This window comes from Alligator sinensis, unplaced genomic scaffold, assembly GCF_000455745.1.
Source record: "Alligator sinensis unplaced genomic scaffold, ASM45574v1 scaffold1076_1, whole genome shotgun sequence".
Taxonomy (NCBI): Eukaryota; Metazoa; Chordata; order Crocodylia; family Alligatoridae; genus Alligator; species Alligator sinensis.
The window spans coordinates 368,983-387,610 of record NW_005842909.1 but is presented as its reverse complement, the minus strand read 5'-3'; the positions used below and the strand labels follow the sequence as shown (position 1 = coordinate 387,610).

The following is an 18,628-nucleotide window of genomic DNA, read 5'->3' as shown; positions in this document are numbered from 1 at the left end:
CCCCCCCCCCCCCCCCCCCCCCCCGCCAGTTCCAGGCAAGACTGACACTGCTACTAAAAGCACATCTTTCACAAGGGATGCCAAACCAAAGTTTGGACAGTTGTAAACATTATAGATCCCATAGCATTTATCAAGATTTGGGATACTGAACCAATTCCAATATTTTAGTTACTATATACCTGTATATAGGTACCTATCTTGCTCTTCACTTTCTTTTTAATCTTTTCTACCATTCTGTTTATAATAAACTGTTATATACTTTAAAAATCTATTAATATTATGAAGAAACTTCTATATACAAGTTAAATTGGTGTGTAAAGTCTCCCCCTTCCCCCTGGATAGGTATGCTATGTATGTATATTCAGATATACTGACTTATAGGGATTTAGATTTTCACTGCTTTTTACTTTGTTAATCAGATCCAAAATTTCTAAGTAGAAGTGTGCTAGATGTTATTACTTTGTATATGTGAATAGAATGATCTGCTAGGTTACAGTCAGCAATCAGCTATATCTATACAAACTCAGTGACTTCGTTGTGGCTGCATGGGTGTCATTGAGGGCATAAATTGAAAAAGTTATCATTGTACTGATGTAACAGTGTTCATAATCTGTCCACCAAAAGTTTTTATTAGTGAGGATACATAAGAAGAACAAGTTTCAGATCAGTTTTCACACCTAGAGTGAGTTTGCAGGGCTGGCATTTAGTGAGAATATGGGAAAGGAAGAAATTCCTTTCTGGTAAATGGATCAAATTTGTTCAAGAATGGATACAACACTAATGAAATCCTAAAATATCAGTTTTACAAATTTACTTTCTAGAACATAATTTTTACCTTTAAAGAAAGAGCCTTCTGGATTAAGAATGCCAAATTAGTATAAAACACTGATAGTAGTAAAGTGAAGATTACGAAGATTTTTAAGAAACTCTGGAAAACAACTGTTAGGAAGTTGTCATTAAAACACTATGTAAACGGCCAATTCTAGTATGGAAAGAGATTAACAATGAAGTATACCAGAGTTCAAATAGTCAAACTGGTGCCTAATTTTATTACTAACTCACAAGAAGGGATAAGGTTGAACTGGCAGACATTGCTGATAATATAACTAAGTCAGCCAATATTAGAGAGGAGCATAAATATCTACAGAAGGACTGAAGAGAGAACAGGCAGTACAACAGCAACTATATTTCAGTTTAGACAAATGCAAGATAATACAGATTGGAAGAAACAATTTTATCTACTTTTTGCACCCTGTTACTTAAGCTGTTTTTTTGTGCAAATGTGGTGTTTAATCTACCTCTCTTTTTATCCTCCTTGACAGCCTAATCACTGTTGGTTGTATTTGATGGTGCCTGAATTTTCAAAGAGTCTGAGTAATCTGCTCCACAAATTTTCACAAATATCTGATGTTTTAAGCAACCGTTCAATCATCAATAATCTCACAAGGATAATTAATGATCTTATGGAATGTCTAGCATTAGATAAAAATAAGGTAAACTTCTAATACAGAATTTCCCCTTTTATGCTGCATATTGTGTTTGGATTGTTTGTACCAAAGTTCACAGTTGTGTTTTAAGAAAAGATGACTATTAGATCCTATATACTTTGTTCAAATTTTTGTGCTAGTTAATTTCTGATTCCTGTTTAGCTAACAGCATCATGTTGTACTAAATGAACCTCTATGGTCAACCTAGAGTTAAAGCAATAGAAAAAAACCCGAAAAACCAAACCGAAAAACCACTTACATGACTTCAAAGGGATGACCATACAGGATAGCCAAACAGTCAGATATACTCAATAGTTTCTCAGTAAAATAGTCCAGAAGTGCAACTCTCAATCTCAAAATTATTTATTCTGGTCTTTGCTTAGTACTAATTCTACACCAAGTATTATATAAGCATTGATTCTCACTATACATCTAACTGAATGAATAATTTTGCTGAGTATCTCAATATAAGTTTAAAAGATGGTATGGTAAAAAAGACTATATTGATCTTACTTGTATATCACAATCAATGAACATCAGAAACCGTCATGATGGGTTTATGGACCTTCACACAAGGACAGACTATATAGTTTAGTGAACATCATCTCAGCTTCAAGTGACTGCCCTCCTGATACCAATAGCTGCTGGAAGGACTCCAGGATTTTCACATCAAGGGTGTGATTCTAGCTCTGTTCCATATGAAACAAATAAAAACAATTAACTTGTTAATAATTTGAAAATCCAATGTTAGTGTAACTAATCATGTTCATTACACAGTCCTGGGTACTTTGAGAAAATGATTTGTTTTAATATTAGGTTTAATCTGCAACAGTGACAAAGCTTCTATTGACTTCAATAGGGCCAGGACTTCACTCTTTGTAATACCTGTCTTTGATGAGTAGGTCTTAAATCATTTACAAAGGTCCCCACTTGTAACCCTTCCCATTTCACAGAGTGAAACTGTGGACAGAAAAGTTAAGTTATTTGCCCAATGTCACAACATGAGACTATGGCAAACTCAAATCTACTGATTTGCAGTAGATTGCATTATCCCATTAGTTTGATAATAATAAGCTAATTATTTTGCTCTGATAATCATTCTGTGGTCAAACTTTTGTTTGTTTGTTTTTTATTTCAATCTTAAATTTTGCCACTCTTATCAGTCTCCAATTCATCTATCTAAAATGTTCATATTTGTAGGTTGCTAATACAAGTCTTTTTTTTGTTTTTTGGGATTTAAAACATTGTGATTTAAAGAAATTCTGTTAAGAACAATGGGTTAACAAAAAGGAAGTAGTATGTCTAATTTGAAGGAACTACTACTTTTTTTTTCCTGGCAAAAGAATAAGCCTACATCTCTATGTGCAGCGAGGAAAAAAGAAAATAAACCAAGGACCCAACCATTAGAAACACATTCTTGGAATCATAGGGTCCATCCAGACAAGCGTGGTCATGGGGTATATAGCACTGCAAACACATTTGCAGTCACACATACCACACAGGCTGGTGTTCTTTGTGCTGCAAGGGCATACTGCCCAAGTGTCTGCTGCTTCATTTTTTTTTTTTTTCTTTTTCTGTAGGTTTTTTGACCCCTGGATATCCAGGGGTAAAAAAAAAAAAAAAAAAAAATTGTGGAAAAAAACCCAGAGCAGCACATGCTTGGGCAGTATGCACTGCTAAAAAGCAGTGCCAGGCCACCTGGAGCCACACTCCAGCTGCCAGCCAGGCTCAGTCCTGAAGGATTGCCATAGCTGCAGCCTTGGGAGGCCCAGCAGCCATGTAAGGTGGCTGGGGCCAGCACAGTGCTGGCATCAGCCTCTCCTACTCCATCCAGGCTAACTTGCTGCACACCAAAGCACGTGTGGCGTGAACATTCCCCCAGGACAAGTAGCTGTGATGCAAGGTGCACTGCTGCTACTTGTCCCTGGGGAAACAAACATTTACACATGTCTGAGTGTGCCCATAGTGCCTAAATACCCTGCCTCCAGGAGGGTGAACTAGATCAGGGTTGCATGCTTAGGATCCCTGCGCTGTTCATAGGAGAGCTGGGGCCCTCCCATGGGTGTTTCCAAGTATTGAGCACCTAGGGAGGCATCTACAGCTAGCTACAAATAGGAACCACTATGCACAGAGGTGTGTTTGAACTCCTCTTTCTCCTCAAAGTATAGGTATGTGTCTCAAGACAGCACCTTAGATGCATCCATCTTTTTTGGATCCCATGCACAAGAGTGGAGGCATCTACTTGAACCAGGACATCTAACTAGCAGCAGCTTTGACTTCAGTATAAAAACACAGCCACCTCACAACCACTTTTGAGCATAGCTTCTGGTTGTAGTGATCACCTTTTTTACCAAAGCAAATGGGTCTCATTCAAGAAGTAGGAGTTTCATGGTTTGGGGGACTCAAACGCACATCTTATATTTTCCAAGAGGGTACCCTGAACACTAATATAGTGAGCTACCCTGAGTTAGGATTTTTCCCCTACTTTTTCTGTTGAAGCGGGGATATCCACAAGGAAGCCAAGTATGTTACACTCATGGGGCCTAAGGCTTCGATTTGTAAAAGAGGAAGTAAAAAGAAGCCTCAATCTGTAGCCCGGTAACAAAGACACTTCCTGGAAAGGGGGAGTTTTGGGTCTCAAATCCAGCTTACTACAAACTGAATAGTTTATACGTTTTACAGACTTTGGCTAAAAACAGAAGTTATTCTGACAGCTGGACTAAAACCCAGGGCTCCTAGGAGGCCGCCTTCTTCTACAGCATTAGGCTTCCTCTTGCTTGCTTTACCTCTGGTCCTAGAAATCTTACACTCCCACCTTTCTAGTGGGCCATCTTCAGTAGGAGGAGATGAAGGGGTCTCCATTTATGCTAGCCAGTGGCTTTTTGGTTAGAGCACTTGACTAGAAAGTGAGAGAGTTGAGTTTGAGTCCTCTCAGAATAAGGAAGACCTATAACCCATGCCTCCAGTTTTCTGGGTAAATGTTCTAACTACTAGGCAAAAAGTGAACACCATTTCATCCCCTTCCAGCAACATTTTATATAAATTACGTGTACACTATCACCATTAAAGAATCATTAGGTATACTCTGGTCACCATAGGAATTTGGAACTTAAAATATTACACTGATCTGGATTAATTCAGAAGTTAGACCAGAGTTATGTGCTTAAGTGGCTGATATAGATCAGTAGCCTAAAACAAGAGTATGCTCACTAGCCTAAGACAAGACATCCTGGTATCTTTTCAGGCCAAAATTAAAATACCTAATGAGTTTAAGTAACCTCGTGGCTTTGCAGCTGCTTGATTAGTGTTGAACAAAATCACTTTTGTGATTTGGATGCTTAAATTCTACCTAAGTCATAGTTAGATACCTACAAGGTTGATTTGTTTTACTTGTGTTCCTAACTTCCCTATCTTTATCTGGAATAAAAACTAGCCCAGGCTGAATTTGAACTGCTGCTATAAGCAACTGCTGTCATGACAGACAAGGCTGTTGTAAAAATAAAATAAATAAAATAAATAACAACAAAAAAAAAAGAAAAGAAAAACTAACCTGCTCAGTATTATCAGTAAAGAGTCCATTTTTTTATTGAACACATTTTTTCAATAGATGTTGCAGTAACTGGGTTTCCTCAATTAAGGGCCCTGCTTTTATTTGCAGATGCACCCCTGAGAGGCAGACTGGTAGATCTTAGGGTGTAGTTGCATGCTACAGTTTGCACATGCTAACTCTAAGGAATGTTAGGCAGTATGAAAATTAGCATGTGCTGTGAGCAGCTGCATGTTATGAATTTATGCCCATTAATATGCAGAGCTCTGAGCTGCTGCTGGTGAGCTGGGGCATGGCTGGGAGCTGCCAATTCTGCACTGTAGCCACCCACCTGGCCAGCTGTCTAGCAACAGTATAGGTTACTCTGTATAAGCAATCCAGGTTCCAGGATCAGGTATATGCCACCTGCACTAGGTGGAGCCTGTGTGGCCCCTTCCTGCTCAGGTTAGGTTTATTGCAGGTCCTTGCATGTCTGGATCAGGCCCTCACTCACTCCACCTCCCTGTTCACCTACCAACCCACTGCTCTCAAAGTTCTTCACTTGTGCTGCTGGCTCCATCTCAGGGATGAAGGGTGCTCTTGTCTTGTTCCAGTGCTGCATGTGGGGCTCAGCTCAGCCCAGAGAGCAGCAGCAGCAGATGGTGAGCAGGCTCCCCCTCCTTGCCTTCTCCCAGGCACAGGGGGGGACACCCAGGGGAAGCAGGCAGGGAGAGAGAACCTATCCACTGCTGCTGCTCTCCCAAGCTGAGCCCAGCCCCTGCATGTTTCCTGACAGCCTGGGAAGTAGCAGGGGCAGGGAGGGGAAACCTTCTTTCCCACCACTGCTGCTCCTCTTAGGGCTGAGCCCAGCCCCTGCACAGCACCTGGAGTGGGACATAAACTTCTTTTGCCTCTGGGACAGCACATGCAGTAATGTGAGTGGAGAGCCAGGAGCTGGGGAAGTGCCCTGGAAAGGAGGTGGGGGGTGAGCTCAAAATGAAGGTGGAGGGGGAGGAAAGAACATGGTAGGGGATGTGCCTCTGAGTGAGAAGGGGAAGTGGGGGAAGAATTCTACCTGCTATAGGACTCCCTCAGGTGCCAGCTTTCTCCAGCTGCCACACTAGAGCAGTAGAACTCCAGAGGATAGATTGTCCACCTTGGGGGGTGGGAGGGACTGGGAGCAATGCATCCTGGGATTCTGAATTACTGCTCCCAACCTATATTGGCCCCATGTTGCAGTCTAATGTTACTGCAACATAAGCTACCTAAGATGAGCTAGACAGAAACCTCATCTAGAGAGAACCAAAATGAGATGCTCCCACTTAACTTGTCTTTTCGTGTCTTAACTTTTGGATACTCCCATTTTAAAAGCCCTTTAAAAGTCCAAATTATTGTATTTCATTGTCCAGTATTGTCATAATTATAGCTCCTGATTATAGTTGAGTATCATGTTCACATTAAAAGGATCAAACACACCTTGCAAAATTCCAAATGCTTAAGACAGTTTCTAACAGGGAATTAAAACATAAACTTTGTATTATCTGTTATGGTGGGAGAAATAAATGTACATTTTTGTGACATGTGCAAAGGCTGGATTGAAAACGTTAGCTTTTAAAAGTAACTCTTGAGTTTTGAGTTTAAGTTTTCAGTGTTAAGTTTGAGATTTCTGCAGTTAAAATGGAACTCCGCAACTGAAAATTGTAACTGCATTTTTGTCACCTGTTCATATTCTTTTTATAAAAACCTATTGTCTATATACTAAACCACAATGCTTGAAATAAGTACTTGGACCTTTAATACAGAACTCTATATTTTCCTCTAGAATTTTAAACAAGAAAGCGATCACCTGTATAAAGAAGGCAAGTTCATTCCTGAGGAATTCTTTAGGCATTTTAACAACACCATTGAAGCCTATAAGACGTTTTCAGAAACATCAGATTATGATGACTGTGTTCTGCCTTCAACAACAGAAACACCAGTTCATGGTAAGATAGTAAAATGGCTCCCATTTTAGTTGGGCCACATTTTCAGCTGCTCTAAATAGGCATATTTCCTTTTACTAAAATATTTGAGGATCCCATTTGTAGTCTTCAGATATCATAATATCAGTGACTACCAACTCTAAGATTTTTAGATCTGCTATGAATACTAAGGAATTAATTATGGTACCCAAAAAACTATGATGAATAGTGCTGCTACTTAAAATTATTTAAGTGTACTCTCTTAAGATTGTGGTCACTTCAACAAAATATCCTGGGTTGTCTTTACAATGCTATAACAGCTGTATTTAGCTTGTGCTTAACTTGAAGAATTAAGTGTCCTTTTTGAAAATAACTTATGGCTATCTAGAAAACTCAGAATTGAATATAAGGTAGAAAGTAAGTCCAAACGATTCTACTGGACCAGAATAAAGTGTAATTTGTACCCTATTCAGATAATCTCTTAATTTTTACTACTCTCCCTGAAGAGGGAGTGGGCAAAATCATGAATATATGGTACTGAAAATTTAAGAAGCTTGTCTTAAATTTCTATGGTTTCATACATGTATTTCCATTGTCATTCTTCAAATTAATGGATGCTTAGCTGCTTATTTTTTTTGGCTCTCATGATGATTCTTCATCACTGAAGAACTCATTCTTCATCTTGAACTAAGGCCTAGGGCAACATATTCAGATGCAGAGTTACATTAATAAAACTTGAAGTAAATTATTGCCATAAACTAAGGATTTAAGGGTTTGTCTAAACATGAAGTTATTCTGGAACATCCATAACAAGAGAAATTCTGGAATAGTTCCATATATGGACACACTGGGATTGTCAGTCAAGCCTATCTGCCTATCTAGGGTCTCTGCCAAAGAAATGAACATTGCCCATTCACTTTCTCTCTGCAGGCAGCCAAGCCTAACAATTAGATAAGGCAAACGGCCTTATAGCCACTCTCAACATGTAGGGGGTGCACGCGGGTGTGCCGCTAACACTGCCAGCAGTGTCTGTGGGCAGTTGCCATGCCCCCCCAGCCTCGGGAGGCATGAGGCATTCATGCTTAGAGCAACCTTGAGTGGCTTCAAGGATACACCCAAGCACCAGTCTCAGGCTCTCTGCCTAAAGAGAATGATACTGGGATGTACACCTTGGGCTTCTGACAGCCATCTGCCATAACTAATTGTCATGCTTACACATATACAGAGTAGGAGTGAGTTGGTAGGGTTTCTCTTTGGTGCTGTTCCATATTAGATGATATAAACAAGCCTACTTATTGCAGTATACATGTGTTTTGCTCCAGCTTGGCTTTCTACTTTCAAAGTGACTGCATAATCAGAGCAGAGTAGCCACCTTTAGCCTTTTTTATAAAGGAAGCTATAGATTGTTTACAGTTGTATAATACTGACACACTCATTTTCTATTTAGATTCCAAGGTCACTGAAACAAAGCCATTTTCATTACCTCCTGTTGCTGCCAGTTCCCTTAAGAATAACAATGATAGCAGTGTCCGTAAGTACTATGACTGAACTAAATTAATGTATATCTCCATTTAACACCGATAGTTAATTTTTTAATGAACATTTAAGACCAAAACAGTCTTAATTGTGCAACTCAGATGGATCAGATTAATATCCAGTGGTAAACTGTATACAATGTATTACACCAAAATAGAATGGTCTGATCCAGTCAGACTCCAGCTGTGCTTTGCAGTGGGTTGGAGAAATGAGAGAATACAGGAAACCCTCACTATTTGTGGGTTTGTCATTCGGGGCTTCAGATATTCGCGAATTCTGAACTCTCATTTTAAACACACTTTATACACTTACAGGAGCTCCTCGGGAGCTCCACGCTTGCTGCTGCCAGGTTCCCACCACCTCTGCCACACTCCCACCATCACCGCCAGAGCTGTGCCTCCCCCACCAGCTGCTGCATTTGTGAATGCAGTGCCTTATTCATGGATTTCGCCATTCGCAGGGGATACAAGAATGTGTCCCCCGCAAATGGAGAGGGTCACGTACAAATCTTTTCACTATCATTCACTAATGTCAGGATTCACTAACCACAGGCCCTCAACAAATTAAGCTGCTCCAAATATATTAATAGATACAGGATAAAAATGTTTCATATTGTTAGCTTAGCTTTCCTGAGTCAGCCTTATGAAATTAAAATAGTTGCTTTACTATGTCAAGCTCCATTCAACCTAAACCAGTGAGTGTTTTCACATGGCATATTTGGCCATGTTCAAATAGAAAGAGATGGAAATTAGCTTGACATGACTATAATGCCCTGTTTAACTTGCAAGAAGCAAGTCTTTTTTAGGGTGATATCTTCTATTGAACCAACTGCATAGTTGGAATAGAATTAGACAAGCTTAAAAATGCAAGGTATCTAACTTGTGTATTTTTGAGGGGTTAAACATAAAAGTATTTAAATATAAACTTTTGGCCCAAATCCTATTTCACATCTAAGATACTTCAGTGCAGTCTTATTCCCCTGCTCAAATCCCTAAAAAAAATATTAAATAAAAAAAGAGGTGAGTTCTCTCCTCACTGCTACTTATGACTTAAGATTAAGGTTAAAATGAAGGCTCCTTAGAAACATAACACATTGATTTTTTAAGGTAGAACAGGAGTATGTTTAGGCCCTTGGATTGATTTTAACTGGTTTTAAATCTAAAACAATTTTACTTCTCTCAACTTAAAATATACTTTTAGATATAGTAAACCCTCAGACCCAACAAGTAGACCAGATATAAAATCACCAACTCCTTTCAGAGTCAGAACCCTGTCCATGTCTGAGGTGTTGCTGATATTTGTGGGAGATGTCTGAACGGGTCCTGAGTGGACCATTTCCAGGCACAGAGGAGGAACGGATGTTCTGACATCTTGTAATCTGTCTCTATGGGGGAGGCACTGAGAACATCACCTAATTTGCCCAATTCTGGCCATGTCTACATGAGATGCCAACTGTGCAGTTGCTACTGTGCAGTCATTTAGTATATCAAGTACTAAGTGACTGTGCAGTAACTGGTGCTATTGCACAGTAGCATCTCCACATGGCTTCCTGGTGATGCTGACTCTACAGCAGCCCATTATTACTGCGCAGAAGCTTTGCATCTCAGTACATGCCCCATGATGCTACTGCGCAGTACTAATGTGCTACTGTGCAGTAAGCATCCTGTGTAGATGCTGCCTCTGAGTTGGAGTGGACATAGAAGACATCAGAAGCTTGAAGGAACATGGTGTGCAATGAGGGAAATAGGAAGCAGACAATTCTTAGCGAGAAAAGGATCTTAGACAAAACAAGGAGCAACGGTCCCAAGTTGCAGCAAGGGAAGTTTAGGTTGGATATTAGGAAAATTACTAGAAGGATGGTGAAGCACCTACAGAGGTGGTAGAACCTCCATCCTTGTGGTTTTTTAAGGCCTTGTTCAAAAAAGCCCTCATTGGAATGATCTAGTTGGGGCTGGTCCTGCTTTGAGCAGGGGTTGAACTAGATGACCTCCTGAGGTCCCTTTCAACCCTAATTTTCTATGATTCTGCTTAGTTGCTCTTGATACTATGCCAAAAGCAATTTCTTTCCCTGCCAGCATCTCATCTTAGGGTATAATAGTTTCCCTTGTTCCTTTTTCCCCAGAATCAGCCATGGCACACTGTACATTTCTTTCTAACTTACTCTGCATGCTTCATGTGTATCTGGTTGATTTATGTGTTAGTACAATAGAAAACCTATTGCTGCTTGTGCTGAAGAAGGCAACCTGTTATAGTCTGCTGTGCTGGAGGGAAAATGTGCAGCTCCTGACAGAGAGACAGGAGAAGTTACTAAGAACAAGGTACTTCCCCGCAATATTGCACCAGTGGGTATTAGTTAACACAGCACTTTATTGCCTACCATTCTGCTCTTGGTTCTGTCTCCTTGTGGCTCAAGCACACCAGCCCTTCACTTTCTCAGTCTTGGCTATCATTGCCCTGCCTGCTCCCAAGTCTTTGGAAGAGATGATTGGGTGATACATGACTTGGAGCAGTCTCTCCCTGCCTCCCCATTTACATAGAGGTACCCATTACAGAGGGGGCAGTAATAGCAACTAACAGTTTTCATAAAATAATTTTAAAATGTGCACACAGACAAAAAGCTCAAGAAGAAAGCATTGAAAACACTTGAAAAAGCATGCAAAGGGGGAAATCAGGAAAATAAATCTCTCTACAGAAACTACATTATGACAGTGAATAAATTACTTGAAAATTTTCATGAAAAACACTGCCAGAGTTTATGACCATTTCTCTCTACAATCAGATATTTTTAAGAAGAAAAAACAGTTTCAATAATGATTTTTAGACTATTTTTATAGAAATTCTTTGTGTTTACAATCGTATTCTTCTAGGTGAACGACAAATTATGCATATTGCATCTATTAATAAATCTGCTTACAGGAAAAGATGACTCGGAAACTGCTTTGAATTCTTAACTGCACTTGGTAAAAAATGTGAAATGTAAAAGAATAATTTAAAGTGGAACTCTGTGTATAGTATGAGTAAATTAGCTTTATTTAAGGTTTTTTTACATTTTGAATCAATGTTTATTTCAACAGCTGTGTTTGAGAACTTTTTTGCAGCTTAATAAAATTAAAATGTAAGTAAATCAGTGTGCTCTCAGAATGCAAAAGGGAAAAAATTCTGTCAGTCGTCTTAAGCTCCTTTCCTCCTCTCTCTTCTGACAAGATTTACACTAAATATATTCTACCCAAACTAACCAAAGAATAAATGGGAATCCAGGCAATTGAGCCCATCCTCATTTTGTCTGGATGGTAGTTGTGCCATGTTAATCAGGTTGTATAGGATGTGGGGCTATTATATGTTCTAGTATATTTTTCCTTCCGCCTACCCCTAAATAAAATTATTTGTTTACTGAAAAAAAGATAAACTCAGCTTCTTCAGAATGGTGCTTTACTTTTGTATTTCACCATCTATCTTATTGAAATTTTTTAATAAATTTTTAAGTTGCAGTACTGCCAATTGTTCAATTGTTGTATATAAAAGGAGGGCAGAGGAAGTGCTTCAAGGATGTCCTCAAGGTCAACTTGAAAAAAGAAAAAAAAAAACATCAACATCAACTCATGGGATACCATCTCCCAGGACTTCCCCAAATGGAGGAAGAGTCTGTTACAAGGATCTCAGTACTTTGAAACTTTACCACAAGAACAGGAGACAGAAAAATGGGAGCAGCAGAAATAACTCATCATGGACTGAATCAAGAATCCAGAGCCACCCACCCCACACAGAAACATGTGCCTAAGTTGCTGCAGAGTCTGTTGATCCTAGATTGGCCTTGTAAGCCATCTTTGGACCACAGATAAAGCAATCATGGAAGACAGTCATCCTCGACTGGAAGGGATTGCCGATACAATGCTCTGCTATACAGAATCCTGTGAAGTCACATGAAATGGTCCTTCTGCACAGAAAAAAGGTGCAGGATCAGGGACTTGTGTCCTAATGTTCCCTGTTCTTTCACCTCATTTAAACCAAGCAGAGTAATCAAACTTAGTCTTGATCATCCCAGTTGATTACTCTCATGTTATCCTATTAAAAATTCAAACAAATGGACTTGTACCAGTATTTTTCATGCATCCTAGCTCAGTAATTCCACTTGTATTGTCACAAAAAGTTCAGCACTCCTTTCTTTCATATTATATACTTCTCTCTTCCTGGAGTTTTTACCTCTTTCTCCCCCCCCCCCCCCCCAATATTGTGTAGCACAAAAAACACCAGTGAATGTTCTTTACATTTTTATATACAGATCCCCAAGTATTTCCAGGTAGATCTTTAATTATGACAAATAAGGATGGAATACTTTCTAATTCAGCAAATATCTTCAAGTGCTAATGAATTACTTCCAAAAAATTGAAATGACATTCCATTCTGTTTCTTTCCATCAATTCTTTAATTATGGGAATAACTTAATGGGTGAGAGAGAGACTGAAGTTTTACAGATAGGCTATTGTGCTGATTGCTTTGGAGCTGAGGAGACATCTTGTACAAATGTATTTGAGACAGATATGGCAATAGAAGCTGGCGTGTAATTTGAATTGTAATGTCTTGCTAAATCTACATACACAGTTCTAAGCAGAGGATAGCTCAGTCAGGGCCAATGAGAGAGAGAAAATAGGATTACAGTTTTACCAGGCCCCACATATGAGGGATCCCCAAAAATTATGAAAATGTTCTTTCTTAAGAGACATTAGCATATAAGGAATAAAATAATAGTTGCCAGTAGTGTTTATGAATTCAGCTTAGAATTCAAATATAAGCCCTATTGTTTTGTTCCAAAATGGGAGGTGCCCCCACCCCCACCACCAAGATGTATCAGGTCCCCAAATTTCTCTCTCAAGGCACTGAAGTCAGTAAATTGTGTTGTGCAGTGGAGAGGCTTGTCAGTATAAACTGATATTATTTCCAGCTGGAATAGGGACCCTATTTGAACATTACCCTCATTTGTAAAGAATTTTATTTCTAAATACTAAGGACTAGGGCTGTGTGAAGCTTCAGTCGCCGATTCAATTCAGCAGAGATTCAGCCCAATTCGGCCGCCAAATCTCCAAATCCAGATTTGATCAGGAGACCCTTTAATCTCTCTGAATTGAATTGGAACCCTCCAAATTGATTTGGAGAGATTCAACGATTCATGCATAGACACAGCTTTATATGTTTTTTCTACATACCTCAAGGTACCAGGTGGCTCAAACGCCGAGATGATGGGGCAGATGGAGCATTAAATGGGAGCATGGTGGGGAGAGGGTCCCTAGCGCACTCAGCGGCGGACCCAGAAGTGGACCAGAAGCACGTTCGGTCTACTACCATGTCCACCATGGAGCATGCAGGGAACCACCTGTGGCTTGGAAACTGGTACCTCCTGGGTCTGGGAGGACATCCAGGGTCCCCCCATGGCCGATTGCTGAGCCGGGGGTGTGTGGAGGTCTGCTGTGAGTATGTGGGCGCCCCCCCTGTGCTCCTTTGGGACACTCCGTCCACCCCACCAGTCATGCCTGGTACCTCGAGGTATGTAGAAAAAACTTTTAAAGGTGTGTCTATGGCCGAATCACTGATTCTCTGAATCAGAATCAAATCTTCAGATTCAGATTCGGCCAAATTGAATCCAAACAGTGATCTGAATTGGGCCGGATCCGAATCCAAATAGAATACAGCCCACTTCGCACACCCCTACTAAGGACCCAATACTGCAACATGCTAAGTCAGAACCAGTACTTCTGAGCAGTATAAGGAAGCTTCAACTCTTACTCACTTTAATGAGGGTTACCAGTGCCAAAACCTGTCAGCACATGCCCCTTAGTAACTTACTGTTACAGAGCTTTCAAGTTCCAAGTGTGCTGTGTAGGGATTTTACAAAGACTGCAAACTACATGTTCCATTCAGACCACACTGACCTCCTCATGGGGCTCTCAGTCTTAAACCCATTTGTGCTTTCAGATTACCTCCTCTGGATCATACTCCTAATGTTAATTATAATAAATCTTAAATTCATTTCAGTTTGATAGAGTTCTCAAGTTCACTTCAGTAAGATGACAGACTTTCTAATCTCTGAGGAATTCATTTCCAAGTATTCATTTTATTTGTGTAAGTCTTGGAAAGAAGCAAGTGCCCCTGTCATGTATCAGCTGCTTCTATTTGAGTCTTGAGGCATCAGGCTTGTACTGATGCATACATATAGATCTTAAAGAATTTATAGACATATTCAGAGGAGAACTTTAAATTCAGAGAGGGAGTCAAAACTATGATTATACTTACTGTGCTCTGTCATAACAAATTCTGACTTCAGAATGCAGCCACCATGCCCACCAAAGCATGAGAAGGCACTGGTGGTTGAAGGGACCCAGAAGTCAGCTGATGTCACGAGAGAGTGTCCACTCCTGCCTGTTCCCAGGTGGCAGCAGAAGCTTTACTCCACTTGGTAGAGGGAACATAATTCTGCCATCACAAAGAAGATTTTGATAGAACTTTCAGTGCATCTATATCAGCAGACTCGGAGTTCTTCTACAATCGCTAATGTAGTGTAGACAATGCCCAGCAGTAATAACTTGTAGTAACTGCAAGCCCCACTCACAATGCCAGCACAGTTTGTACATTCTCTAAAATCAATATAACTGGTTGTCAGAATTTACCTTCATGAGATGCTTACGACTTTATACTGATGACCCTAAGAGGCATACCGTTGGGAGTCTTGTACATCTGATAAGGTCTCCCATTGCAATAAGGTCAAAGGTGAGGTATCAGATGAAGAGGAGTCCAACATAACAAAGACTTTAATGGTGCAGCAGGCAGATGAAAAAGACATACTTCTCAATGGCTGCAAAGGTGGATGAAGGCTGTGGTGGAAGAGTAACCCCTGTCATCTTGGATCTCCTTGTCATTGGACACAGTTTTCTCCTCCACCAAGATCCATGTGCTTGCCAATGCGCAACAGCCTCCTTACATAATACAGGTCATGCACAGGCTACTCCCACTGGATCCAACATCTATCACAATCAGCAACCACCAGTACCCATAACCTCTACAAAGTCCTGTGGCAATGGATGATTGGTGACAGGTACAAAATGATCACCAGGAGTCCCTACTCATGGATCCACATGCAGGCGGCAGTCTTGTGTTAGTTACTTTACCCTTGGAATGGGACAGGAGGGTGATTTGGCAGCTGCAATTCCAACTGAGCAGTCCTTTTTAGGATTCCCTCTACTCACCCTGCATTGGGAGGGAGCTTGAAAAGGTGCCCCAAACATAGGCTGTCCCACCTTATCTTAACCCACTAGATAGCCAGTTCCAGGGGATCACTCAAATTGCAGTCAAAACACAAAAAAGTCCTTTGAATCCTGGAATGTTCTTTGAACCCTAATAGATTACCTGAGCAGTGACAGACCCAAATGTAGAACAGATATTGTCACCTGAGAACTCTCATGATACAACATTGATATTATGGCAAGACCAGATGTGCAGACATAGGCCATTTGAGGGAGGAAGGGGTTACTATGCATTCTTCCAGAAAGGGAAACCTGCAAATGACAGGCAAATGCACAGCATTGGTTTCACCATTAAGAACTGGATTGTCAGACAAATGACTGAATTTCCTGTTGGAATTAGTGAGCACCTCATGACTCTCCACCTCCAACGGACCAACAGTTTCTTTGCTACTGTCATCAATGCATACACCCCAACACTCAGTGCCCAGGAAAAATAGAGAGAATAGTTTTATACTCACCTTAATGAAATCCTATCATTCGGAAAGAGGATAAAATCCTCCTCCTTGGAGATTCCAATGCAAAAGCTGGCTGGGACTTTAACATGTGGAGGGGCACTGTTGGGAAGGAAGGAGTGGGCAAAACCAATTCCAACAGCATCCTCTTACTCAGTAAATTTGCAGAGCATGACCTTTGTCATTACTAATGACTATCTTCAGACTACATGACACTATCTTCAGATAACATGGCAACACCTCCATTTGAAACAATGGCACCTCCTTGACTAGGTCATTGTAAGAGTGCATGATCTAAAAGATGTTCATATCATGCATGTTATGAGACGAGCCAATGACTGCTGGCCTGATCATCACTTAGTGAGATCAATCATGTCCATTAGGGTTGTTTTGAAATGTCAAAAGCAACCCAAATAAGTCTGAAGACAGTACAACATCAAATTCCTTCAGATCCCTAGACACTGCAAAGCCTTCCAAATATATCTCAGCAAGATGAAAACAACACTGAAATCAAAGCCCTTCTGGATCAGAAGAGAAAAAGCTTTCTTTGACCAGCAAAACTATCCTACATCCAGAAGCAGGGAATTTTCAATGGCTTAAACCTGAAGCCCAGAGGAAGAGTCAAGAAATCAAAAACACATGGTGGGAAGAGAAAGTGAAAGAAATCCAACAATATGTTGACAATCATGGAACGTGGGGCGGCTTCAGAGCAATCAAGGCTGTGTACAGACCAGGCTCTTGCAGACTCACCCCACTTAGATCTGAAGATGGCAATACACTCCTCAAAGATAACAAGTCCATAAAAAACCACTGGAAGGAGCACTACCAAAAGCTCCTGAACTGAGAATCAACAGTGACTGAAGAAACTGTCAAATCCATCCTGCAGTATCCAGTAGTGGAAGCAGTTGCCCATTCACCAACCTCTGAAGAAGTCCATTAGGCAATAAGACAGATGAAGAACAGCAAAGAATCTGGCCCTGATGGCATACTAGCTGAGGTCTTCAAAATTGGCAGGAAAACTATGACCAAGACGCTCTATATATTGGGTGCATCTACACATGTGGTTTACAGTGGAGTTGACTAACTAGCTCTACAGTAAAATGTCACTATCTATACATGTACCAGTAGTAGGGTATAGTAAATTAATTAACTCCACCATAAGATAGTACTGTCGGGGACAATACTATCTTATGAAGGAGTAAGTAATTGTGCTAAAATGCACATGTAGATGGTGACAGGGGCTGATGGTGACAAGGGTGCTAAAATGTGGGAGCTGCCTACCACCTAGCCACATGGCTTCACAGATTTTGTACCCTCGTGACCCAGGCAGCCCTGATGCCACCACCTGGGGCTGACCCCCCAGACACCTGCTAACCCAGGGCTGCTTTGCCCTGGCTCAAAGTGCTGCGCAGCCCTGGGTGCACATGTAACGCTGCACCTGGGAGCACTTTACTCCAGCTCCAACTGTTCTGGAGTTTATTGCATCACTTTAATTTCACCTGTAGATGTGCCCACTGATTCTCAAAATCTGGAACATGTAGGAAATTCCCACTTACCTAAGGAATGCCAATATTGTCACCATATTTAAAAAGGGAGATGAGCCTGACTGTGGAAACTATCAAGGTATCATCTTCCTCTCCATCACTGGGAAGATCCTTATTCAAATTCTGCTGAATTGACTGCTTCCTTTTGCTAAAGAAATACTTTTCAAGTCTCAATATGGCTTCAGACCATTAAGAGGCATCATGGACATCATTTTGCAGCCTGGCAGATCCAGGAAAAATGCTAAGAACAACACCAGGAGCTATATATGGCCTTTTATTGATTTGACCAAAGCCTTTAATTGTTAACCATGAGGCTCTGTGGGAGATCTTATCAAAGCTGGGATGCCCAGGGAAATGTATCACCATCCTAAGATTCTTTCATGACCAGCTGACTATTTCCATCCTATGCAATGGCTCCTCTATGGAGCTCTTTGCCATTTGAACTGGTGTCAAGCAGGGCTCTGTGATTGCACCAATTTTGTTTTCAATCTTTCTTACAGTCATCAAGATACGCATCCATGACTGTCTGCCACATGGCATTGGCACCGAGTACAGGAAGGGACAGGAACCTTTTCAATTTTTCCCATCTCCATGACAAAACCAAAATTACTTCAACCTTGATTGTGATTCTTAAGTATGCGAATGATTGTGCTGCCAGTGCTCATACAGAAGAGGACCTACAAATGGCCCTTAACTGCTCTCTTAAGCATACTAATGACTGTGACTGACTCTTAACATCAGACAAACAAGAGTGCTTCACCAGCCTGTTCCAGACCAATCATCTCCTGAGCAGAAATCCTCATTGATATACAGGAGCTGCAGAATGCTTA

At 40.6% G+C, this 18,628-nt stretch overlaps 1 protein-coding gene across 3 annotated transcripts in view; it reads left to right on the top strand.

Annotated features, from left to right (window-relative positions):
• The window catches only part of KITLG (KIT ligand), a 95,269-nt gene that overhangs the window by 59,847 nt on the left and 16,794 nt on the right, over positions 1-18,628 (top strand). For all 3 annotated transcript variants that reach the window (XM_025192289.1, XM_025192288.1, XM_006036046.2), the window contains 3 exons: positions 1,323-1,493; positions 6,836-6,998; positions 8,422-8,505. In XM_025192289.1, coding sequence (XP_025048074.1) covers positions 1,323-1,493; positions 6,836-6,998; positions 8,422-8,505 — 418 coding nt within the window. The remainder of the gene's footprint in view (positions 1-1,322; positions 1,494-6,835; positions 6,999-8,421; positions 8,506-18,628) is intronic.